General features: G+C 56.8%; 10 protein-coding genes across 10 annotated transcripts; 8 read left to right on the top strand and 2 right to left on the bottom strand.

Moving 5' to 3' along the window:
• Positions 1-60: 60 nt before the first annotated feature.
• CH63R_03250 (Alkaline phosphatase) lies at positions 61-2322 on the bottom strand (the record flags this gene model as incomplete). Its single annotated transcript, XM_018298225.1, has 4 exons — positions 61-1278; positions 1364-1442; positions 1507-1595; positions 1684-2322. 4 exons carry the CDS (start codon positions 2320-2322, stop codon positions 61-63), a joined length of 2025 nt encoding a protein of 674 aa, XP_018163041.1.
• Positions 2323-3877: 1555 nt separating this feature from the next.
• Positions 3878-6241, bottom strand: CH63R_03249 (TPR domain-containing protein; the record flags this gene model as incomplete). Its single annotated transcript, XM_018298224.1, has 3 exons — positions 3878-5369; positions 5425-5834; positions 5900-6241. 3 exons carry the CDS (start codon positions 6239-6241, stop codon positions 3878-3880), a joined length of 2244 nt encoding a protein of 747 aa, XP_018163040.1.
• Positions 6242-7790: 1549 nt separating this feature from the next.
• CH63R_03248 (calcineurin-like phosphoesterase) lies at positions 7791-8885 on the top strand (the record flags this gene model as incomplete). Its single annotated transcript, XM_018298223.1, has 1 exon — positions 7791-8885. The coding sequence occupies one exon, from the start codon at positions 7791-7793 to the stop codon at positions 8883-8885; it is 1095 nt and encodes a 364-aa protein (XP_018163039.1).
• Positions 8886-9628: 743 nt separating this feature from the next.
• CH63R_03247 (Zinc finger protein) lies at positions 9629-10165 on the top strand (the record flags this gene model as incomplete). The annotated part of the gene is made up of 1 exon (XM_018298222.1): positions 9629-10165. The coding sequence occupies one exon, from the start codon at positions 9629-9631 to the stop codon at positions 10163-10165; it is 537 nt and encodes a 178-aa protein (XP_018163038.1).
• A 564-nt stretch (positions 10166-10729) lies between these two features.
• Positions 10730-11822, top strand: CH63R_03246 (Nmra-like family protein; the record flags this gene model as incomplete). The annotated part of the gene is made up of 3 exons (XM_018298221.1): positions 10730-10837; positions 10913-11142; positions 11216-11822. 3 exons carry the CDS (start codon positions 10730-10732, stop codon positions 11820-11822), a joined length of 945 nt encoding a protein of 314 aa, XP_018163037.1.
• Positions 11823-12828: 1006 nt separating this feature from the next.
• On the top strand, positions 12829-14448 carry CH63R_03245 (TRI11 protein; the record flags this gene model as incomplete). Its single annotated transcript, XM_018298220.1, has 3 exons — positions 12829-13428; positions 13482-14092; positions 14178-14448. 3 exons carry the CDS (start codon positions 12829-12831, stop codon positions 14446-14448), a joined length of 1482 nt encoding a protein of 493 aa, XP_018163036.1.
• A 1344-nt stretch (positions 14449-15792) lies between these two features.
• CH63R_03244 (Integral membrane protein) lies at positions 15793-17539 on the top strand (the record flags this gene model as incomplete). The annotated part of the gene is made up of 7 exons (XM_018298219.1): positions 15793-15891; positions 15962-16097; positions 16171-16455; positions 16516-16583; positions 16648-17030; positions 17106-17173; positions 17238-17539. 7 exons carry the CDS (start codon positions 15793-15795, stop codon positions 17537-17539), a joined length of 1341 nt encoding a protein of 446 aa, XP_018163035.1.
• A 1400-nt stretch (positions 17540-18939) lies between these two features.
• CH63R_03243 (uncharacterized protein) lies at positions 18940-19992 on the top strand (the record flags this gene model as incomplete). The annotated part of the gene is made up of 1 exon (XM_018298218.1): positions 18940-19992. The coding sequence occupies one exon, from the start codon at positions 18940-18942 to the stop codon at positions 19990-19992; it is 1053 nt and encodes a 350-aa protein (XP_018163034.1).
• A 1018-nt stretch (positions 19993-21010) lies between these two features.
• On the top strand, positions 21011-21464 carry CH63R_03242 (EC89 protein; the record flags this gene model as incomplete). Its single annotated transcript, XM_018298217.1, has 3 exons — positions 21011-21193; positions 21252-21320; positions 21396-21464. 3 exons carry the CDS (start codon positions 21011-21013, stop codon positions 21462-21464), a joined length of 321 nt encoding a protein of 106 aa, XP_018163033.1.
• A 765-nt stretch (positions 21465-22229) lies between these two features.
• Positions 22230-23261, top strand: CH63R_03241 (uncharacterized protein; the record flags this gene model as incomplete). The annotated part of the gene is made up of 1 exon (XM_018298216.1): positions 22230-23261. The coding sequence occupies one exon, from the start codon at positions 22230-22232 to the stop codon at positions 23259-23261; it is 1032 nt and encodes a 343-aa protein (XP_018163032.1).
• Positions 23262-23974: the final 713 nt, after the last annotated feature.

Here is a 23974-nt window from a genome sequence, read left to right as displayed (position 1 = left end):
ACCTAATCCCCCCCCTTCCCCCCCCTCCCCTACAGCCCCCAGCCTGCTAGGGTTCCCTAACTACTTCCTCTTGGGGCTCGCCGAAGACTGACCCAGCCCGAGACACGACGCAATCTTGAAAAAGACGTCGGTGTTGTCGTAGACGCCCGCGAACGTCTCCTGGCAAGGGCCCATGGCAAACACCGGCACGTCCGTCAGGGAGTGCACGCCGGACGAGGACGACGTCGGGATCGTCCCGGGCACGTAGAAGCCGTCCTCGCCGTCCTCGGGGTTCACGACGTAGCCGTCGTCGTCGTCGCCGCTCTCCACGACCACGCGGCGCGGCGACTCGTGCAGGCGGAAGTTCTCCCTGCGGTCCGGGTTGGCGCCGAAGCCCGGGGCGATGGCGTAGCGCGGGCTCCAGTTGAGCGGGAAGTTGGGCCCCGTGCCGTACTCGACGCCGTCCGGGCGCGAGACGGTGTACTGCGAGAGGCCGGAGCGCTCGTAGACGCCGATGGCCTCGCGCTTGCCGCGGTCCGAGTCCTGCGCGGCGAGGTACTCGGTGTCGGCGACGCCGAAGACGTCGAAGCCGTGGCCGTGGTCGGCCGTGACGACGATGAGGGTGTCCTCGAGCGCGCCGGCGTCCCGCAGCTTCCGGACGGTGGCGCGGATCGTGTCGTCGAACTCGAGCAGGTCGCCGAGGGCGCGGTCGTAGTCGAGGGCGTGCATCTGCTTGTCGATGGAGGCGCCCTCGGACATGAGGAAGAAGCCCGCGTCTTTGTTGTTGCTGCTGCTGCTGCTGCTGTTGCTGTTGCTTCTGCTGCTCCGCGCGAGGAGGATGTCGACGGCCTTGAGCGTCATGTCCTTGAGGCCCGGCAGGTCGAGGGGCGCCGAGCCGTCGCCCGAGGGGTGCGTCTCGAGCGCGGCGATGTTGTCCGTGAGGATGTTCCTGTCGAGCCACACGGGCAGGTGGGAGGTCGAGAAGACGCCGAGGGCCGGGGCGTCGACGGGAGCGTCGCGGAGCGACGTGGCGTTCCAGCTGACCGAGTAGCCCTGCTTGCGGAACTCGTCGTAGTAGTCCTTGCCCTCGTACGAGGCCGGGCCCGGGAGGAAGGTCGACGCGCCGCCGCCGAAGTAGACGTCCGGCCCCGGGTGGCCGCTCCACGAGTAGTTGGTCATGCCGTTGAGGGCCTGGTCGATGAGCGAGCCGGCGTTGGATCGGGACCGGGTGTGGCCCGTCAACGCGGCCGGCGTGGCGTCGTCGAGGGCGGCCGTCGTGACGGCTCCCCAGGCGGATCCCTATTTCCAGAATTGGAACGTCAGCCGCCGGAAAGGCATCAAAAGTGGTGTACAGTTCAACAGTGGTGTATAGTAGACAACTCACCCAGATACGAACGACCATCTCGACAATGGTCTCGACCTTGGGATCATCAAAGTCGTCCGCCGATGAATCAGAGTAGACGCTGGCACGCAGTTAGCTACGAACGAACGTCTCCTCCTCCAAGAATACCATGTCATGGAACTTACCCCATCGAGTCAGAGGTGCCCTTGTGTCCAGAGTACAGAGCCGAGGCTGAGTTGGCGCTGTCAGTGATGAACGTATCGACAGAATGCGTCTGTTTTGTCAATCAATCAGTCAGTCAGTCAGTCACTCATGCTACTCGTCGTACGCGTATCATCGGAACCCTCTCTGTCTGCACTCACCATCTGATGTCCCAGGATGGGGAACTGGTCCATCTGCATCCGGGACTGGTACTTCCCGTTGATGCTCTTGTGGCCCAGCAAGCGCGCCGCCGTGATCATGTTGGTCGTCATGCCGTCCCCGATGAACAGGATGACGTTCTTAGCCTTCTTCTCCTCGGCGAGCGGGCGCACGAACCACTCGGCCAGCGTCGTCCGGGTGCCGTTGTAGTACCGCAGCTCGACCGTGTAGTTGCCCGGCTCGTACAGCGCGAGGTGGCGGTACGCCTTGGACGCGACGTTGACGACGGACGCGTTGCCGGCGTCCCGGGCGAATAGGTCCTCGTACCACGCAAAGTCCCACGTCTCAAGCGGCGGCTCCTCGGCGAGGCCGAAGAACTCGGTCAGCGGCCGGCCGTCCGGGTGGCTGTTGCTCGCGACGGAGATGGAGAAGTCCGGGTCCGGCACGCCGCCGTTGAAGGCCTCGGTGCCGTTGACGGGCGCGTGGATCTCGACGCGCACGTCAAAGGCCTGGCCGGGCAGGAAATGGGCCTGGTCCGGCGGGAAGACGCATCCGAGGTCCGGACAGGCGCCGAGGCGCTGGAAGGTCTGGCCGAGAGCCGCGGGCACGGCCGCCAAGAGAACCAAGGCGAGCGCAGGCATCGTGGGGATGTGAAGGCCACGGGGGGTATGAGAGCACGAGTAATGGAGGAGGGGGGAGGGGGGGTGGCCAAGATCGGATGAACCTGGGTCGTTGACGTCCTGGTCGATGACAATCTCGTCTGGATCAAAATTTCAATAAAAAAGGCGAAAGCAGGGACGAGTCCATCATCATATATGAGAAGCCAAGACACCACGAACACGGCCTCTCGCGAAGCGGTCAAACTTGATTACTCTCATCAGTCAGTCGGTCCCCTCAACCGTCTTCTCGACTAACTCAACCTAGAAGGTCCCAAGTATATGCCGCGCACCACATCTTCCCACAATGCCGGGGTCACAAGAGACCAGCTCCTCCAAGATTCAATTAAAGAGGCCCCGCGATCAAGAACCAACTTATCACGATGACGGGGGGGGGCATTGGAGCCGTTCGAGGAGCCAGTGGCGGACCTGTCACAGGTGAGGTGGGGGGGGAGGACAGGCATCCGCGGACAGGATTCCTCTTGGCTTGCAGCACCGTTGCTGCGTACCCCGCCCAGCGGCCAGAGTTCCCCTCACGGAGCTAACGATAAGCACGCGAGCAGTTGCTCTTGTAGGTAGGGAGAGGCCGTTGTGCCTTGGTGTCGGGGGTGTCTAGGTGTCGAGGTTGTGCGGAGATTTGGTCATCCTCCTCGCTGTGCCGTGTACTAATCCCGGCAGTGGTCTGTCTGCTTTGCCGGTTGCATGATGCGTCTGCGGTGCGGTGCTGCCGGGAAGCCCATTGGTATGATCGTGACGTACTGGCCCGACGTAATGATTGAGTAAACAGCGTATTGAAGGAACAAATCATCAGTCTGAGAGGCGGGGGGATTAGGAAAGGTTCACGGACTAGAACTCCGGGTTCGGCATTGAGTCCTGGGTTGAACTTCTTCCACGGACAGCTTCCAACCGAGTAACCGAGTTGCCAAAGTTAAAACGACGTCAACGGGGACACACAAGTTGATAACACGAGGACCTAACAAAACGCCCTCTTCAACCGGGGATTAAAAAAAAAAGAGACGAATGGAAAAGAAGAGAAGTGGGAAAAAGGCCAAGGGGGGAAAAAATCTTCATCAACTTGCCAAGAAAAGGGTCTCCTCGCCGCGATAACGCTAGGCCCTGATTCATGCTCGACGCCCGAGATGCCAAGGCAGAAAGAGAAAGAGAGAGAGAGGCACAGAGAGGCCATCGGTTCGCCAAGGGCTCGATGTTTCCCCTCCCTTTCGAGCTTCCAACAAATCACACAAATGTCGCATGGAAGACACGGCTCGGGGGGGGTAATATTGGCATTGGCATAGCGCAAAGTTAACCATCTTGCCGGGAAGCCCGGAGTGGACGCCCAGAGACTCACTTTAGCAACCCGAGTGTTTGCTCCCTTTTGGCAGGATTCAAGTTGCCAAGCCCCAGGTTTCTCATGTGGTGAAGATAGTCTTTAGAGGAAATCAACGCACAAAAGAAAAACGATACCAAGCAACCCCCCCCCCCCCCCTTTTTCACTGGAACGCATCAGAAGTACCGGCGTAAAACGACATCATCATCATCATCACCGGAACGCCTCAAACGTCTCGTCCGTCACATACCCAACCATGGTCGTCAGCCCGACTCGCGCGGCGTCCAGACAGTCCCGCGCCAGCACGCCGCTCCCGAGCGCCGCGTGCGCCTCGGCCGCCAACTTGAGCGCCTTGATGACCTCGAACGTCGTCACCGCCTGCGTGTCCCGGTACATCCACAGCCTCCCGCCGCGGACGGGCTCGACGAAGCCAAAGTTGCGGAACACCTCGCCCGCCCACCGCACCACTTTAGCCCACTGCTTGCGCGTGTGGCACGCCTCGACGAGCCACATGGTCGGCCACACGAGCATCAGCCGCGGCAGCCCGAGGTCATCGTAGACCTCGGCCTCGTGCAGCGCCGAGAACCGGCTCGTGAGCCGCTCGATCTGCCGGATCGTCGCGTCCGGCTGGAACCGCGTCGGCCGCTTCTTCCGGATGACGGCCTCGATCTCGGCCAGCGCCGCGACGCGCCTCTTGTGCTGCTCGGCCGGGGACTTGGCCTCGCCCGCGCAGAGGGCGCAGCTGCACACGAAGCCCCAGCTGGACCGGAACTGCGGCATGCGGAGGAGGTAGGCCGCCTTGGGCGGGAGGTAGATGTGCGTGATCTCGGCGCCGGCGGGAATGTCCACCGTGGCCGTGACGATGAGCATGTCCCCGATGAAGGACCGGTTCGCGTTGGGCAGACACGCGTGGTTGGCGTAGGCCGAGTGCACCCACAGCCCGCGCGACATGCCCTGCTTCCACATGTCCCAGTCCGGGTTCGCCGCCTGCGCCGACACCTGGGCGCCGCTGAAGCAGTTCTTGCGCCGGATGGACTCGAGGAGGAAGACGTCGACGACGGGCCTGCCGTCGACGATGATGCCCTCGTGGCCGGACCGCTTGTACGAGCCGCCGTACAGGTCGAGCACCTTTCTGTGGATCGTCGGGTTGTCCGCGCAGAGCTCCACCAGCTGGGCGTAGGCGGCGGCCGAGTTGTGTTCCGGGTTGAACTCGTTGGGCACGCTGGTGGCCTTCTCGGCAAAGATCATCTCGCCCGCCTTGATGTCTTGCGTGGCGAAGAGGCCGCGGCCGTGGTGCGGCGAGTCCCGGACTTCGGTTCTCGAGAGGAAGCTCGCCCTGTCAATGGAGATGTTCTTGGGCGTCACGTTTACCGTCATCGCGGCCAGGTCGTAGTGACCTCTCTCTTCTTCGAGTCGCGCCAGGCAGCGCTCGTATTCCTTCTGGATGTTCACTGCCTCGGGCTTCTGCTCCAACGCCGCCTCAAAGTACTGCTTGCTGGCCTGAAACTCGGTGAGCTCGTAGGCGGCCTTGCCCGCGACGAAGTAGGCCTTCCAGTCAGTCGGCCCGCCTCTTCTTGAGGCGAGCGAGTCTGAGAGTGCGTCGTCGAAGCGCTTGACAGTGATGTTTATGCTGGCTCGCTTCAGAAGGACATCAACTCTAAAGGCCGTGTCATCCTCTGAGGACAGGTCCAGGGCTCTCGAATAACTAAGATAAATGTAAGTCGAATGTTACATTAAGCAGACAATCCCATGGCACCCACTTTGCCGCAGCCAGTGGCAAGTTCTTGGAGATGAAGGCGCGATCTCCTGCATTCTTCCACTCTGCTGCAACTTCAGACTGCGAAGTCTGTTTGAAGCCGTCCGGGATGAGCGAGTCATCGGGGCCGTGGCGTAGAAGGATGGCGTCCGAGGGATGGTCGACGCAGAGCATGAAGTCGTCATCGCCGCTGAACTTGTAGTACGGCTCCTTGAGAAGAATCACCGACCCTTCGGGGACGGCCTGCAGGATAGTCGAGCTCCCCTGGTTGTACAGCACCAACTTGTCCGTGTTGCCGTGCTCGTCTTCCACAATCGTGATTGTCCCCGCCCCCATGTACGGCGGCGCGATTGTCTTGAGAACAAGGTACCTGTCCTCGTGGTGGTTCTCGACGAGTAGCTCATCCAGCCGCATCTGTAAAGGGTTAGATTGATTAGCACGTCGTCCGTCGTCCGAGGGGCGCAAGTGTGGCGGCTTACTGGGGACAAATCGGATACCGGCTTTACTGACGGCGGGTACGAGAGCGCCAAGACGACCTTCTTCACCATGCGCGGCGCGTTCTGCTGCTCGGACTGTTGCTGCTGCTCGACATAGCTGTTGTGCGTGCTCACGAGAGATTCCCTCGGCACACGCGTCGGCGGCGGCTTGCCCGCGTGAGCATCGGCCTTCTTCAGGAACTCGAGGGAGACGTCGGGGTCGACGTCGCCAAGGATCTCCTCGACGCCGATCTGCAGGCCGAAATCGACGTTGTTGAGCGTCGGATGCGCGGCAACCGGCTCGTCTACGTCCAGCTCCGCGTTGGCTTGCTGCACAAGCCCCATGTTGGCAATGGCTTAGCTTACACCGTGTGATGATGCTAATCGATATCTAGTTATCGATAGGGCGCGCCAAGGGGCGCAAAGTGTTGCGCAAGAGTTCTCGGTTTGGTACGGGAAAAGGAATCAAACAGCCAAAAGGTCTTTGGTCACACGGGGATGACTGAGAGGGTATGGTGTGTCCGTATTATGAGGTAGTGTCAGTCTGAAGCGGGAAGAGATGCACAAATGAGCTCATGTACAGAAAGACAGACACGCAGGGGACGTGGGTGGGGGGGGCAACAGAGACCTTATAAACCAGAACCACTGCCCCTTTTCCAGAATAGGTGGCATTGTCATGAGTTCCGTCGGCTCGTTGCCGGTTCAGAGCGGGCATAACAGCGTGGAACATCTGAGGCGCGCGGTTGTGTTTGTCTTGGGCCGGGGACCCCCTCAACCCAACCCCAGGCCGACTTTCCTATTATGGCACCAATCGCAGTCAGCTCCGAGACCTCCGCGCCGGGTCTCCGCACCGATTCGGGCTGGCTTTCGGAGAGTGTCGGTCCGCATTGCTGGAATGATGCAGCCGCAGCACAGCACAGCACTTGCACCCGCACTGTCGTGATTGGCCGAGAGGAGGAAGGATATTGCCTAGATGATCTGGATGAATTTGGCAGTGACTTACTTACGCGGCTGGCTGCTACTTCCACCTGGGATCAGTCACTATGCTGGGACACGCAGGAATGTAAGCTTATACATCACGCTCCGTGCCTGTAGATGGGCACATGGCGCAAATCAAAGGCCGGGGAGGCGCTACCTTGTAGCAAACTGGCAACCACTCCACCGATGGGTCCCAAGGCCGGGCAGGTAGGTAGGCGAGTTGCTGTCGACCACTTGCTTCGAACTAGTCATCAGGTACATCAAACAAGCTGTTTGCCGAGTCTTGAATGCCTGCCGTTTCCCATGTGCTGGAAGGCAGGGAGGAGCAAGTCAGAGCAGTCTTGGGGTTCGGAAACGAGCTGTAATAAGTGCCGCTTGTGTGGCAACAACAGCCCGCCCGGCAACGATAGAACGGAACCACGATCGCACGAGGTTGATGCTATGTCAGTACCAGTTGGATTGAACCCTTCGGCGTGCCACCTATGGACATCGCTTCGATTGTGAGTTTGCCAGGGCACCGTTTTGGCTCTCAGTGACTGCTGCCTTGCATACTCTAGGTACATTGGGTGGTGCCTAGTTCAGCGTAGCAAACTGTATCACTTCGGTCCCAGGTTGTGAAGCAACTGTCTTTCGACCCAGAGTTTCCCGAGCCCATGATGGAATCGGAGATTTTTTTGCTAGCCAGTATATATATAAAGGTGCCCCCGCCTCCCCAAATCATTGGAATCGCAGATCAAGACAGAAAACACTTCGCCGAATCAAACTTTCTCCTCCCCCTGCTTTTTGGAAAACAACAACAACAACAACAACAACAACAACAACAACAACAACGCGCTTCACTGTGCTCCCACCTGCCAATGCACTTCGCATGTCAGCCTCCGCCACACCAAAGTACACACAAAAAATCTCAATTGCCATGGCTAATCAAGTGAAAACAACTCTTCTCATCATCTCGGACACTCACGGGCTAGAGTTTCCAGTGGAGACGCGTCCTCAGGAGCCCGTTGACGTGGTCATCCATTGTGGCGATCTTACAAAGAGTTCCACGATGGCGGAATACAAGAATACACTCCAGCTCCTTCGAAACCTCAACGCACCTCTCAAGCTGTTCATCGCCGGCAACCACGACCTATCTCTTGATTCCCCAGCCGTGTATGAAAAGATTGATGAGGCGGAACGGGTCAGTGAAGAAACAAGATTTGACAGACCCATGGTCAATCAGGAGATTCTTGCCGTGAGGGATCTCGTCAAGAGATCAAAGGCTGAAGGAATTGTCTTTTTCGAAGAGGGCACGCACGACTTCGTGCTTGGAAATGGCGCGGCTCTGAAGCTCTTTGCCAGCCCTTACTCGCCAGGCACCGCGGGGTGGGCGTTTGAGTATTCCACCCACGATTTCAACATCGAAGAGGGAACGGATGTCGTCGTGACACACGGTCCACCCCGGGGAATACTGGACATCTCCGAAGGCGGCAAACGAATGGGGTGCCCTCAGCTGTTTCGTGAGGTTGCGCGGTCACGGCCCAAGATCCATTGCTTCGGACATGTCCATCGCGGATGGGGAGCAAGACTTGTTGCCTGGAGGCCGACCCTTTCCCAAACGCCTTCACATATCGAGGACATTGACAGTGCAAAATCTTCGGTGCTAGAGCATCTCGGCCACCGCAACGACCCCGAGGAGGTCGCGCAGGCGAGAAGAGAGAGGTTCGAGCAGTACAAGTCCCAAGGGCATTGCCGCATAAGCCACTGTAAAGATGATTTGGAGCCTCTAAACTCAGGTCAAACTTTATTTGTCAACGCGGCGACAAAGGGGAGTGACGGGCTGAATCAGGCCCCGTGGATCGTGGATATTGACTTACCGGCAGCTGTACTACAGCCACAGCCAATGGTGGCTATATCTACATCACCAACCTTGCAAGAATCGAAAACAACAATATCAAGCAAGGGTAAAATGGAACCGGAGGAGTCAAAGGAACCAAAGAACAACAAGAGAGCACGGCTACTTAGTATGTAAAGGAATTAGGGTAAACAATAGCAAGGGCGTATACATTAGCAGCCTATCTGCCAACCAAGTCCCAGCTGTCCTAATAAAGTATTCTTACTGAATTGCGTCTTCTAAGTAGGACTTTTATTTAGATGTAATGTAGTTACAGGATATTTTATCTAAATTATAAGGTTTCTAAATTGCAGTAAAGAAGATTCTATTCTTACTATCTAGTTATATATCTTAAAAGCCTATATATTTTAAGATTTAATACCTTTACAACTAAGTGTTCTTATTATAGACCTTAGTAGTATATCTCTTAATAGCAATGCTCTTTTTAGTAAGTTAATTTAGTATTGAAGGAAGGAAGTGGCCAGATTTTAGAGACAACTTCTGCGCACAGGCTTTTTTTGCATTTCAAACGCTGCCGACACGCAATAGACTCTGTACTTGCTTCTTTCTCTTTTTTCCCTGCCTGCCTGAACACCTGACTTCTTTTCCACTCTCTCGCTTTCAAAGCGCTTCACAAAACCACAACAACAACAACAACAACAACAACAATAGGGACAGCTCGTCGCTCCTCACTTGTCCGTCGTCTCTGGGTGGCTCGTCTTTACCAGCCTGGGTCTTCATATGGCTAGCTCGTTTCGCTCCGCCCTCTTGCTGACGGACCTCCGCGACCACCCAGTTCGAGAGCACTACTGTCAGCCATGCAACCGATGCTTTCAAAACCACAACGACATTCGCCAGGTCAGTTCTGCCGTCTCCCAATCATGATCTTGAAGACAGCCGTTGCTGACTATTTCTTCAAGCACCGTAACTCCAAGACCCATCGCGTTGGTGCCATACGCTGCCCCTTCTGCACCCAGACGTGCAACACGGCCGCTGGTCTTGTCCATCACCTCGAGCAGGGCGCCTGTCCCGACACCCCTCTTTCTCGCGAGGCCCTCTACGAAACCATCCGTCGTCGCGATCCCAACGGCCTGATCTCCAAGAGGCTCCAGGGCTTGTCCGCCTCCCCGATGTACACCGCCACCGAGCGAGCCTACAACACTGCCGCCAGCGCCTACCAGTGCTACCTATGTCACCGTTACTTCACCACACTGCAGGGTCTCAACATGCACTTGAACTCAACGGTGCACAAGCAAGTTCTCTACCACTGCCCCAGCCGAAGTTGCCGCCGCAAGTTCAAATCCCTCGCTGCCGTCATCTACCACTTGGAGAGCGAGTCATGCAACTTTATGCGCTTCGACTCGGTCCAGCGCAATGTTGCGAGGACCATCGACCCGTTATGCATCCTTTCTTTTTAAAAATCGACGCTAATCAGACCACCTGCAATAACAAGAAAAGGGGGGGACGAGCAGGGGGGAAGGGGGTTAGCAAACTCATGTATCAGCGCAAACTTAGTATCGGTTTTCCCTTAGGCTCTGCCGCTTTGTAACAGCTTCCCGTGTTGCGGTAGAGGATGTAGACTTATGGCTGATGTAGACTTATAGCTGAGACAAGCTATACACTCTCGAACCCAGATCATGTACTATTATCTCTCAGGGGGAAACCTCTTCAACAACCACCGTAGCAGCCTGGGGAAACTTTATACGGCGGTACGTGGAGTTGCGGACTAGCCTGCCAGCAGAACCAGCGGAGGGCAGCGGAGAAAGGGGGTCGATGCCCCCTCGTGAGCACGTAATCCAACAGATGAGCGGAGTTTCGATCCCGCCGATTACAAATGCGCCTCTAGGCTTGAGGTTCGGTTCAATGATGCAAAAACCCCCTCTGGGGCCGTTGCATGAACCGACTCCTGGATGCTCACCCTCAAGTGATACCACATCCAACCCCATCAATTCATCTCTCTATCCTACTCACACACCAGTACCATGTCTTCCGTCGTTGCAGTAGCCGGAGGAACCGGCGACCTCGGCCGCACCTTCGTAGAGGCCATCGTCGCCGACGGGAAATGGACCGTCGTTGTCCTGGCCAGAAACGTACGGCTGCCTGTCTGGCCACATCGTGTGTCCTCATGTGGACGACACTAGACTAATCGAAACACATGTGTACAGGCGGACGAGCAAAAGGAGAAGGAAATCGAGGCCCGCATCCTGCCCGTCGACTACGACGACGTCGACAACCTCGTCAAGGTCCTGGAAGAGAACAAGGTGCACACCGTCATCTCGACCCTGAACATCAGGGCTTCGGTGAAGCCCGAGTTGAACCTGATCGCCGCCGCCGATCGTGCCCAGAGCACCAAGCGCTACGTCCCCACCATTTGGGGCCCAAAGATCCCTCGAGAGTAAGCGGATAGAAGGGCGGTTTCTTTCCTGTGGCGTGGCTTCCTTCAAGCTAACAAACCGTTCCCGCGCAAGAATCGCAGCGCAGAGACCTCTGACCCAGACCAAGATCGATGTCACGGACGCCCTTGAGAAGACGACCACCCTGGAGCACACGTCCTGGTACATAGGTCTGTTTGCCGACTACTACGTCTCCCCGCCCCTGAAGAGCCTCGTAAAGATCTTGCCCATCGTCGTGGACGTGGCCAACAACGCGGCCGGGATCCCCGCCTCCGGCAACGACCCCGTCGCATTCACTTACACCATCGACCTGGCCAAGTTCGTCGTCGCGTCTCTGAGCCTCCCCAAGTGGCGCAAAGAGTCGTACTTGGTCAACGACAGGCTCACTTGGAACGAGGTGGTCCAGATTGCCGAATCGGTCAAGGGCGTCAAGTTCAACGTGGCGTACGATTCCCTCGAGACCCTGAAAGCGGGAAAGATCACGGAGCTGCCCGGGCACGTGGTTTCGTATCCGTTTTGGCCAAAGGAGCAGCTGCAAGGCACCTTTTCCCAATTCGGGCTCATGTTCGATGATGGATTGTTCGACATCAAGCCGGAGCACCCCATCACGGAGGACTTGCCGGACATCAAGCTTAGGTCGTTCAAGGAGCTGCTGGAGGAGGCGTGGGGCCCGAAAGCATGATCACGAGGGAAAAGATTAGACGCTAGCTTTCAAAATAGCACATTTCTTCCACATTTTCTCATCATCAAAATCCTACACGTTGTTCAGTTGCAAAGGAGTAGTGCCGCTATATGTGCGAAATTGCGAGAATACCAACAGGGTTTTTCAGGCAGTCGCCGTCTTACTGGGTAGGACCCCCTTTGCTGTCGAGTTCCTCCGACCAAGAGAGCAAATATTCCAGGCGTACGGCATAATAATGAGTAAAAGAGTGGGACGCCTTCGGGCTAGATGCAGCTTCATTGTCGTTTCGGCCGCTGAATAATCGGAAACTCTCCCCGTACGTTGAGACCGTGTAAGGTCCGTCGACCTTCACTGAAGGTGCTCCGGTGTGTACGGAAATCGGTTACTACCAGTCCAGGCTGATAGGACGGCAACTTTTCCAGCCTAGCTGCTTTTGGATAGAGCCGGGATGACCATCGACTTCTTTACTATAATCGAGGACATTAGATCAACGATTACTCATGAGGCTTGGATGGATGGCCTGAAATTCGTTGACGACAAATTTGATCGTGTCATTAGACCCCTACATATGCTTTCTGGACCAACATCCGATAACCTCGCACGAATATGGTAAACAGCTCAACATCATACAAGAGTCGTAGGACCACATTGATCTTTCCACGAAACGCCGTATACAAGACACATGTGACAAGAGAGACGAGATTGAAGTGGCGATCAACCGATACCAACAAAAACAGGCGGAGAAACGGCGGAAGAATGGCGGAGGGCGGAGGTGCACCACAACCACCGCCTACGCGTAAACGTAACGGGTGAGAGGAGTCCGGTTCGAGATTCACCAATCAGGCCCTTTCGGGATTCCAACAGTTGCGAGACGCACTTGGGAAATTTCCCGTGTCCCGAGATAGCTTGAGGTGAGTTCGAGGTATAAATATCGCCGGCGATGTCGAGTTGAACGAGTGACATGTCTTGTTCATCAGAGCTCTACATCCACACCAAATCATTCACCATGGGCCTCAACCTAGCAACTCTCTTTTTTACAGCTGCCGCAGTCTATCTCCTGGCTAGGCTGATTACTCTCTTGCTCTCCCCACTCAACAGATTCCCCGGCCCATGGTACGCCAAGTTCACCGGCCTCCCAGGCACGATCGCCACGCTGTCCCGCCGCCAAGCTCAGTACTACCACCGGCTTCACGAGACTTATGGCCCCTTTGTCAGGGTGTCCCCCAACCAGATCTTCGTCTCGGACCTCGAGGCCTTCAAAAAGATCCACAAAGTCGGGAGCAGCTTCCTGAAATCGGACACGTACCGCTTTTTCGCGCCAGCAGGGCCCGGGGAGCCGCCCTATGGGCTCTTCGCCATGACGGACAAGGAGGACCACGCACAACGGAGGAAGCTGCTGGCGAGGGGCTTCACGACGACATCCCTTCGGAACGACTGGGAAGACATCGTCCGGGACAAGATTGCGGACACGATCAGAGGCATACAGAGAGACGCAGCAGCCGAGGGCGGGGAGGTCGACATAATGAAGTGGTGGATGCTCATGACCTCCGACACCATCTCACGGCTGATGTTTGGGGAGTCTTTCGACGGCCTCAAGACTGGAGAGGTATCGAAGCGCGTTCGCCTGAACTGTTCCCCGTGCCAGCTGACACGATACAGGAGGACCCTTGGTTTGGCCACCTAAAGTCCGCCAACACCGCCGTCTTCTCAGCCATGTCTTTCCCCACGCTGTACGCCATGGTCAAGCGACTGCCGGTCGTGGGCGGTCTCTGGATATTCCATGCCCATGAACCCATCCTCGACAAAGGGCGAATCGCCGTCGAGAACAGCAAGAACTCGAGCGAGGCGAACACCAGCCTCTTCTCCAAGGTGATGGAGCAGGCCGGGGAGGACGAGAAGGGCCTCAGCGACCTCGAAATCTGCGTCGAGGCGGCGGCGTTCATGGTGGGCGGCACGGACACGACATCCAACACCCTGACGTACCTCGTATGGGCGGTCCTGTCGAGGGACGAGCTGCGAGAAAGCCTCGAGCGGGAACTTGCCGCCGTGGAGGAGCCTCTGACGGATGCGTCGCTGGAGGCTCTCCCCATTCTCACTGCCGTCATCGAGGAGACTCTGCGGCTCCATGGCGCCGCGCCGACCCCGCTCCCTCGGGTTGTTCCGGACGGGGGCGTGGAGCTCGGAGGACGCTTCGTACCCGCCGGCGCCGTGGTTGCGACCCAGGCCTGGACTCTGCACAGAGACCCGACGATATTCGACGACCCGGAAACGTAAGTAAAATAGTGGTGCACCGAAAAGTCACGACAAACACACGCCCTCATGAGCTAACGACTGGGTGGGGGGGCGCCAAAACAGGTTCGACCACACGCGCTGGCTTCCGGGCGGTCCGGTTGCGCGGTCCGCGACTGCGAAGGCTGCTTTCACGCCGTTCGGTGCAGGATCCCGTGGGTGTATCGGGAGGCACCTCGCATACATGGAGCTGCGCTTCGGGGCGGCTATGTTCTTCCGGACCTTTAGGGGTGCAAAGCTGGCTGCTTCGACGACCCCGGAGAGCATGGAAATGGCCAACCTTGCCGTGGTCGAGCCGGAGGCCAAGGCCTGCAGGGTAGTACTGCCTGGTTTTTGAAGTGGTATGACAAGAATGGAAAACGTGCCTGACATTGCATCGCGCTGCTTGGCTTTTTCGTCGCCCTTGGGTGTAAACGCGGAGTGAAATTCCCTTCCGGAAATACGGTTTAGCCTATCCATCTATAGAGGCGGTAGAATGAGAACGCTCAGTCCTCTGATTCGAACAAAATTCTTTGAGTGCGTGATACTCGGTATGCGACTTCTCTGACATCAGTCAGGGACGCCGAGCGTTGGACGGTGGCTGACTTGACGACATATTCTTGAATCCCGCTGCCGGACCCAGGGATAGTAAAGTAAGAGAGAGAAAAGGGCGGGCGAGCGTTTACCAGCAAAGTCGAGGCTCGAACCACCAGAGCTTCTAGAACAAGTCCAGTCAACCGCTTTCATCCCCGAGATCAAGCGTGGGCTGTCACTGGCAACAAAGCTGCCGAATCCGATCAACTTTCCCGTGGAAATCGTTCACTCTTGGTCGCATTCGGGGATTCGTGGGTGGGACGGACACATCCATCCATGATCGCGGGGCTGACAGTGATTCACCACATACGCATTCCGGACGACTCCAGGTTCCAAACACTGAATCATCCCCCTTTTTTTTTTCTTCTCTTCCTTTCCTCCCTTTGATACCACCGTTTTCTGCCGTTGGCTGTGGGAAAATAAAGCAAAAAAAAAGAAAGTGGTTCAATGCCGCCAAGCCAGTAGAGTGAGAACTCGCAATCTCTCAGCATGCCGGGCCGCCCGCTGCCGCCCATTCGACCTGGGTTCTCTCTGATGACATCGTTGTAGATCCGCTACAGTTGCATCCTGAGCTGTTTTCGTACCAGTTTCCCGACGGGTCCTAGGTTGTGTTTGCTTCTCAGCGTGTACTCCGCGTGGCATAAAACCGCCACGGCATCCCTTTACTCACGACGCCAGAGACATGCCTCGTCCTAATGCGGTCCTTTCAATAGACTCACGATCGGCTTCAGTTAAAGACACAAAAAGTAGAAGAGCCGCTAGCCGCGTCGAGCCAAGTTCCTGAGAGTGCTGGCAGTGGCCCCCCCTCCCCCCCTGCCTCAGCTCCAGCGCATCGGCAGAGAAGTCTGGTCGGTGTGATATGCTAGAGTGAGACACGGTGAGACCAAGCAGTCTGGCCACTTCTCCGCGATGGTTCTCTGTTTCCGTCGGCCGTGGCCCAGCAGTATACTTCAGTCAGCGCAGTGCTGCTGTCACTTGGTCTTGCACGATGGCCTTCCCCTCGTGCAGGTTTGTCAACCGTTTCACTGCGACACAGACGAAAAGTACCTTTGCCCAAGGCCCGCGTCAGGCTCTCTCTCTCATAACACCTCCGTCACAGAGGACCAAGATGCTGGCCACTCGGGTGCTTGGCTTCTTCCTATGGAGTCACCTTGGTCTCGTGTCGGCTGCTCTGCAGCTGGGCCTGGAGGGGATCCCAAACTGCGCCGTAGGATTCCTCACGTCGAAGAGGGGGCAATCTATGGGTCCCTGGTTTACTGACAACCACTCCCCCACAGGTCAACTGCATGTTGGAAGCGCTCCCCGAAACGAACTGCTCGCCGGTCGACCAAGCCTGTCTCTGCGCCGACAAGAAATTCAGCGCGACTGTCGAGCCCTGCGTACGGTCGCTATGCACCATCGAAGAGACTCTGGGTGGGTTAGGGATTTGAGTTTCCCTCGAGTGTAAAAGGGACTGTTTTTGCTGACGGTGGCAACTCTCTGACAGTTGCCACAAACGGGACCTGGTCGCGTTGCGGGTTCGCCTACACCGACGACATGACCAAGATCCGCTGGGTCAGCGGAGTCGTGACTGTTTGTGCGAGTATCTTCATGGTGATGAGGCTCACGACGAAGGTCGCGAAACTGTCGACCTGGGGCGCGGACGACACTGTCGCCGTCGTGGCATTTGTAGGTCGAGCCTCATGTAGTGTCGCGCAATGCGTCTTGTCGTGGGCTAACAGAGGTGGAAAAAAGGTCGTAATCGTGGGCTTATACGTCGAGTCGTTCTACTGTGAGCGGTATCAAAGATTCAACGGCGGTGCTTTTGATTGCTGACATGTTGCCAACATAGTTGCCGAGGCCGGCCTTGGAAAAGATATCTGGACGTTACTCCCCGATGAGATTACTCACTTTCTCAAGGTGTGCTTTCCATGATATTTCGTTTTAGGCGGGCTTCTCGGGATGCTAACGGGCATGCGTGTAGCTCCTCTTCGTTCTCGAATTCTTCTACCTCGTCGGCCTGGCCGTCATCAAAGCCTCGATCCTGTTCTTCTTCCTGCGCATCTTCCCCGAGCGACGCTTCCGCCGGGTCCTCTGGCTGATGCAGGTCCTCAACATGCTCGTCTGCCTCTCCTTTGTGATTCTCTGCTTCGCCCAGTGCCGCCCCTTCTCGCACTTCTGGACGGGCTGGGACGGGAAGCACGAGGGGAAGTGCCTCGACCTGAACAAGATCGGCCTCAGCCACGTCGCGCTCAACATCGTGCTCGACGTGTGCATGCTCGCGCTGCCCGTCACGCAGATATACAAGCTGCAGATGGACCGGAGGAAGAAGATTGGCGTGATTGCCATGTTCCAAGTCGGTGTCTTGTGAGTCCACTAGTGCCCCGCGCGGTTCTCGTGCGCTGTGAAGTCGTGGCTCTAAAACTAATAGTCCATCGGCAGCCTCACCGTCGTAAGCATCTTGCGAATCCGGACCATGAGGGACTTTGCAACGTCTCTGAACGTCACCGGTAAGCACATGGAGTTCGCTTCGCCATCGCCTGCAAGAACTCGATACTAACGTGTGATTCGCAGCCGATTCCGTCGCCGTTGTCCTCTGGGCCTACGTCGAGCTGGGCGTGGGCGTCGTCGTGGCGTGCATGCCCAACGCGTGGCAGCTTCTGAAGATGATCCCGTCCAAGGTCACGCAGCTGACGACGACGGTGACGTCCAACATCGGGTCGTCGGTGAGCCGCACGCGGCCCAACTCGCAGGTGTTCCCGGAGAAGCCGCGCAAGGTGTCGATGGCGGAGACCATCTCGAACCGGTCCGAGACTGTGGTGCCGTCGGCGTCGAGCTCTCGACGTGCGAGCAAGAATTCAGAGCCGGTGGGCTAGGAGGTCGTGCTGGCGTCACGAGCAGGGTATGGGAGAGACTCGGGATCGTTATTCGAAAGGAAAATGGCGACACTGTCTATCTCAGGATATCCACAGAAATAGACTGTTTCTATCGTAACTTTGGGCCGGGCTGCAGAAGTTGGGCTGCGGCGATGATGAAAGACGATCAAAGCCACGCCACGTCTTCGTCTCATGAACACACACGTTTTGCTAGTAGTATGCACAAAGGTGCACGCGTTTTCACGTCTTCTCCCAGAACATAGGACCAAAGTTCATTTTGAAACAATGTCTTGTGTCCATTGTCCAATGGAAGTTCGAGGTCTTCGGCCGAGCCTGGTGACAGCGATGATGTGTGATGTGAAAGTCAGCGCAGGGTTCCAAGTTCGGGTGCTGATATCACCATGCAGCAAACCCAATTGAACGATCACGAAGCCCGCTGCAAGCCGAGAATCAACCAATGGTTGATTGCCTGCGGGCTGTCTGGGACATCACCGCCCGCCCCCAACTATGGCAGCATGCATGTATGGAGTGAATCGAGCCAACCGTATCTGGTTAGCAGAGAGAACAACTCGCAGTCTCACTCGCCTGTTCATTATGATTCATCGACGGTTCGGGGCGTTGGGTTTCACACCGACCCCGAAGAGGTTCCAGAACTGGACTTTTCCGTTCATCAACTCATTTCCTTGGGCGGCTGGGTGCTGCTGGCAATTATGCAATTTTCCAACGCCGAATGACCATCGAAGTTACCTGTTCGCCCACCTTGTGAGCTTTCATCGCTTGTCGTCCTCACGGTCAAACACCACATGAGACTTGGATGAGGTGTGTCCGCTGGATGCGTCTCAACCGTACAGTTGACATCTTGAACAAGGCAGATAAGACGGATAAGACGATGGATGGAGAGCCCCCCCCCCATCCCATGCCCCCGTCAGCCTGCCAGGTAACACAGCACGCGCTGCGCCATCATCGCCGCCAAGAATGACTCACCCTGCATCGATGCCCCAACCTCCAATCACCGTCCTTTTCAGCCCTCCACAACGGCCCCCGAAAGCAAGGATGATGGCCGCGGGAGGAGTAGTTTGGACGCTGAGAGACAGGGGGGCGTCGAAGGCGGCCTACGGGGCAGTTGCAGTTCTACCATACAACTCACTGATTCCAGCATCGTCAGCATCGTCAACAATCACTGACCAGGCATCCCATCGCGATATATATCTATCCCCTTTCTTCGTCCTTGTTCCAACAGTGTAGTCTCTCCAGACACACACAATCCAAACACCGGCATCAAGCCACAGCGCACTCCCTTGCATCTAGCTACCCTTCACACCTCGCCGAAGACTCTCCCCACTTACACCCCAAAAACCAGCCGACCCCTTACACGAGAAAAGCAACCTAAACCACCCAACATGGGTTTAGCACTTTACAACACCCCAGATGCCCTAGACCTCTCCCAGCGGTACCTGTCTCACGGCCCCTCGCAGGTCAGCAGGCCGCGCCCCCGCGCCCACTACAACGGCGCCTACTACCACCCGGACGGCTCCATCGTCCTCCACCGGGAGCTCGCCGACCTCAAGCTCCCCCTCCTCGACCTCGTCCTCCTCGCCAACCACCAGGCCAAGACACAACGGCACCGGAGGTCGCACCGGCGCCAGACGAGCCGCCTCACGCGCCAATGGTGCAACGATGAGGCCGACGAGGGCCGCGCCCTGGCCCGGGTCCGGGCCCTGGCCCCGGCCCTGCCCGGCGGCCACAGACCGCCGCCATCCGGCGAGCAGCAGCGCCGCCGCACGCCGTCCCTCGAGAGACAGGAGGCGTTCCGAGATGCCCGGACCGCGAAATCCATCCGATACCCGCAGGACGCGCACGACATCTCGGAACTGTATCGCCTGGGCCTTTTGTACGACGACGAGCACCTCCGCGGTCCCGGCTTCGACTTTGATGCCATTGGCCGCAGCGAGCCCGAATACACGATCCGCCCGGCCAAGCCGGCGCGCAAGACCAAACGTTCCCGCGTTCCGCGCGATGATGACCTGCAGCTCGCACTGGACCTCTCCCTCGCCGAGCTCGGCCGCGACGACTCCTTTGCCCAGTTTCTCGGTTCGCCGGAGTTCGAGGACTCCTCATCCGACGATGAACCAAGCACCGGCAACGACAACAGCAACAGCAACAGCAACAGCAACAGCAACAGCAACAGCGGTTACGGCGCCCGGCTCGCACCCCTGCATCTCGTCGCGGAACTGATGCAACCCCCCGAAGATTTCTCCCCCGAAGGTTTCGGCGACGACACCACCCCCGACATGACGACGGACTCCGATGGGGACTCCGAGTCCGTTTCTTCTTCTTCGAACGGGAGCACAAGTAGCCCACGCCGTCCAAGGACAAGACGAGGCAGAAGTCATGTATATGGGTTGGATGATGATATCGACGGTGCATGGAAGATGCTGAACGACGGCTTATAGCAGTGAGGTGTCAGACGTCTCTAGATAGTCTAGTACTACTACAAGTCGCAATGCATCTTCACTCCTACACCCCTTTGCTCTCTTGGCCCCTGTAACTTTAGTAGCCAGAGGCTAGTCCAAGGCTATTTAATTCTTTTAAGTTCGGAAGTTATACCCAAGCTATCTTTTGAATTGGGCGGTATAACGCACACCGTCGGAATCAAAACGGCGACCTCGGCGGCTCGGGAGTGATCCGGCCCCGAGCATTGTGGTTTATCCCGGCCCCGAGCATAGCGGGATTGGCCAGGCCCGTACGAGACTGCTTCACCAAGCGGACCGTCTAGCAAAGTTGGTAGCCTAGCCAACCCACCTGGGGAATAACAACACCGCAATCGATGCGTATTACCAGCAGCAGCTGACTGCAAAGTGACTTTTCTTACCGCTATTCAACCCTCCCGGTTGTGATAATATATAAACCGACACACTCAAAGGATACTGAGAAAGTCCATCAGTGATAGATAGGCCTCATCAGACAGCTTAGACGGTTGCTCAGCAATAACGAGGGGGCGGACTCTTGTCGAAACTTGGCCTCCGTGGTTGCATTGGTACCGGTAAAACGTTATATTCAAGAGAATCCGGACCTTTCGGTTCGATGGCCCATTCAAAATATGCTTCCCATGTTGCCTGGAGACGCCCCGTAATCTTGGCGTTGTACAGGCTTTGCCTGAGAATGGGGCATGTTTAACAGCGGATGTCCATAGTTCAATTTGACCCATCGCTGCTACGCTCGTCTATAGCACAATCCGCATCAATATCTAATCCCAGACCTTGTTTTCAACAATAATAAGTGCACGTCTGCCGCCGAGAACGGATACATCCATGCTACCAGTTTCCGGCATCTATATAAGCCAGTTAACATTTGTTCCCGTTCAACTGCTTCTGTTTTCCTTATCCAATCACACAATCACTTGAGTACTTGTAACTTGAAACACACAATTACTCAACTATCTAACCGCCAAGAACTCTTCTATATTTGACGATGCAGTTCTTCAAGGCTATCATAAGTGTTGCCTCGCTGGCTGCCGCCGCGCCCACCGCTGGCGATGCGCTTGCTGTTGAGCCCAGACAAACCACTCCTACTACCCCTTGCGGCAAAAGAGCTGACGGCACCAACATCGAGCCTTATTGGACCACCTACAAGTATGGCCCTGGTGGTTGGAGTGTGAGTTTTCTCTTTTGCAAACATCATGGTTCAAATACTGATGCTATCATCATAACAGTGCGCCCACCTCAACCGTTATGGCGTCTGCGATGAATACGAATGGACTACAACGCTTCCCTACTGGAGCGTAAGCATATTATATGCCTCTCTACATCAGTCTCTGGCACCTGCTGACCTTGGGTTGCTCTCTAGTGCATGTAAGCCGATCGCTTTGGGTGCCACGCTAGGCGTGTCCAAAGTCAAGCTTCCGGGTTGCAATCTCAACTGGTAGATGAAAGTGTGTAGGGTAACAGACAATTAGTCTGTAGTTTGTTTCCAACCAGACAATTGCTGCCAATTGCTGGCTTCCACGGTTACATGTGCAAAATGCTCTCTTCACGGAAATAAATCCCGACTGTTGGATGGCCAAACCCATCCACAAATACGCATCCGACCTTGCGCAAGTGGCGCCTCGCAATTGCTGTGTTGTGGCCACCTTTCTTTTGACACAAATCGGATTGATGTCAGAGTCCCATAGTGGTTTTTCAAACGGATAGCTCAGCAACAAGTGATGACTTGACCTTTTGCGTAGTCCATCTACCTCCTGCTTGTTGAGTGTAATTGGCTGCTGGGTCCTAAACCAGAACAGGACAGATGACTCGTTTCTAACTAGACAACCTAGTCTTGATGGACATTTTTCTACTAATCATACTAATAGTAGAAAGCGGAAGTGTTTCCTTTCACTACGGGGGCTCTGGAGTCTGAACTGGGTCGGTTTCAGTACAGCAGACTCCTACGCTTCTTGTCAAACATGGGGCTCTTGCGAGTCCGAGGACGCCCCGTCGAATCCCCCGCACAGATGATTGTTAGGCCCGGGATGACGGACTAGCGCCGGGGCTATGACGCCCACGTCATACAGGGCACTCAGACGCCGCCGGGCTGCGTTCCGAAGAGCCCGACTTCAACCTTCTCCTTCACGGCTCTAGTCACCGGGAACTCCAACTTCCACGTATCCCACGTCCAAGTCCGGTCGACGTCCGACGACTACGGCTCCGTCATGGCTACTCTTGACAGCGCTTCCCCGACATCGACGGCAACACCCTCCCACACTATCAAAATCAAAATCAGCGACCGGGCCGCTTGGATCAAGGCGCTCAGCGCGCAACGACCGGTTCTCATCCACCTCAACGCCGACACGTCGTGGCTCATCCAACTGCCGTATCCGCCGTCAGCCTCTGCGCCCCCGGGCCGGAAGCGCTTCAACATCCTCCTCGACCCGTGGCTGCAGGGCTCGCAGACGGACGTCGCCTTATGGTTCTCGACGCAATGGCACGTCGTCGAGCCCAGCGTAAAGACGATGGACCAGCTCAACGCGCTGCTCGCCGGTCTCGAGGCTGGCTCGGGGGAACCGAGAGTCACGGACAAGTCGTACATCGACGCCGTCGTCATCTCACACGAGTTCACAGACCACTGCCACCAAGCGACCCTAGAAGAGCTCCCCGCCTCGACGCCAGTTTGCGCCACAGACAAGGCCGCGAAACTGATTCGCTCGTGGAAGCACTTTGATTCGGTGTCGACAATCCCCGATTTCCTGTCGTCGAGAAAGGACTGGAAAGACGAATCAAGCTCATCGCGGCTCCCCCCGTGGGTCGGCATCGAGCGCGTCACCACACCCGGGAACGCCATGAACTTCCACTCCGCCGTCATGGTCGCCTTCGACCTCGGCAAGACGGAGGCGATACTGTACTCGCCCCACGGCATCCGGGCCGCTGACCTGGCCTGCGTCCGCGACTCCGGCTTCTCGACCCTGGCGCTCCTGCACGGCCTCCACGACGTGCGCATCTGGATGACGAAGCAGCTGAACCTCGGGGCCGCGAACGGCGTCCGGGCCGTCGCCGAGACCGGGGCCAAGTACTGGGTCGCGACGCATGACGAGGCGAAAAGGGGCGCCGGTCTTGTCGCCCCCTTGCTCCTGCGCAAAGACACGCTGAAAGAGGCCGTGGAGGCCGAGACGAAACGGGCGGCGGGCAAGGTCCCGGAGTATCACTTTGTCGAGCTGGGATCCGGCGACGGCCTGCTGTTGGAATAGACTAACAGGCAGTTTTCTTCGTAATGTTTAGTGCTACTGTCTCATCTAGTGTACCTTGGCGACGATGAAGACTTTCGGTCGAATGCCATGAGCCCCGTGGTGAGCACGTTGTCTCTCATGCAATGGTCCCAAGCTATCCACAGCTTCTCAAGAAGGCTGAGAAAACCCCCACCAGAGAAATCGGTGTCCTACGCGGCACATGGGTGTAGATGCTCGGCCATCCGTGTAGTAGGCTTTGCAGTTTGCAAGGTGGGAAGATTCATGACTTGCCTCGGAAGAACGTGTTGTGATGGGAGACACCATCTCAATGCCAGAAGCCCGCTCTGCCAACCTACCGGAGTCCGCGGGTCTGTCTACCGCTCCCTACACCTGGTCCCGTCGGTGTCCGAGGAGACTTAGTTCTGCCTAATCGCGCGATCCCTATCATTGTTAAACCAGCCAACCCCACCAGGCCCAATGAACCGCTTTACGATCCTGCGTGCGATACGCGCCTCGTCCGAATCACTCTTTTGCAGTAGCGCCTCTCAGTAGTCTTTGCTTTTTCTTCCTTCACAAACTTTCTCTTCGTTGCTCGCCTCAGCCTCAACGCGTCTCGGCGGCCCTGGCCACTCCTGAACGCGAACCCGGCTCGTCCATCATCGGGCACCTCTTCGAGACGGGCAAAGCTTACATTGAATTATACGAGACGGGTCTTTCGGCTATCTCTGCCAACG

Source organism: Colletotrichum higginsianum, chromosome 2, assembly GCF_001672515.1.
Source record: "Colletotrichum higginsianum IMI 349063 chromosome 2, whole genome shotgun sequence".
Classification (NCBI taxonomy): Eukaryota; Fungi; Ascomycota; class Sordariomycetes; order Glomerellales; family Glomerellaceae; genus Colletotrichum; species Colletotrichum higginsianum.
This window is presented reverse-complemented; position numbering and strand designations above follow the sequence as displayed.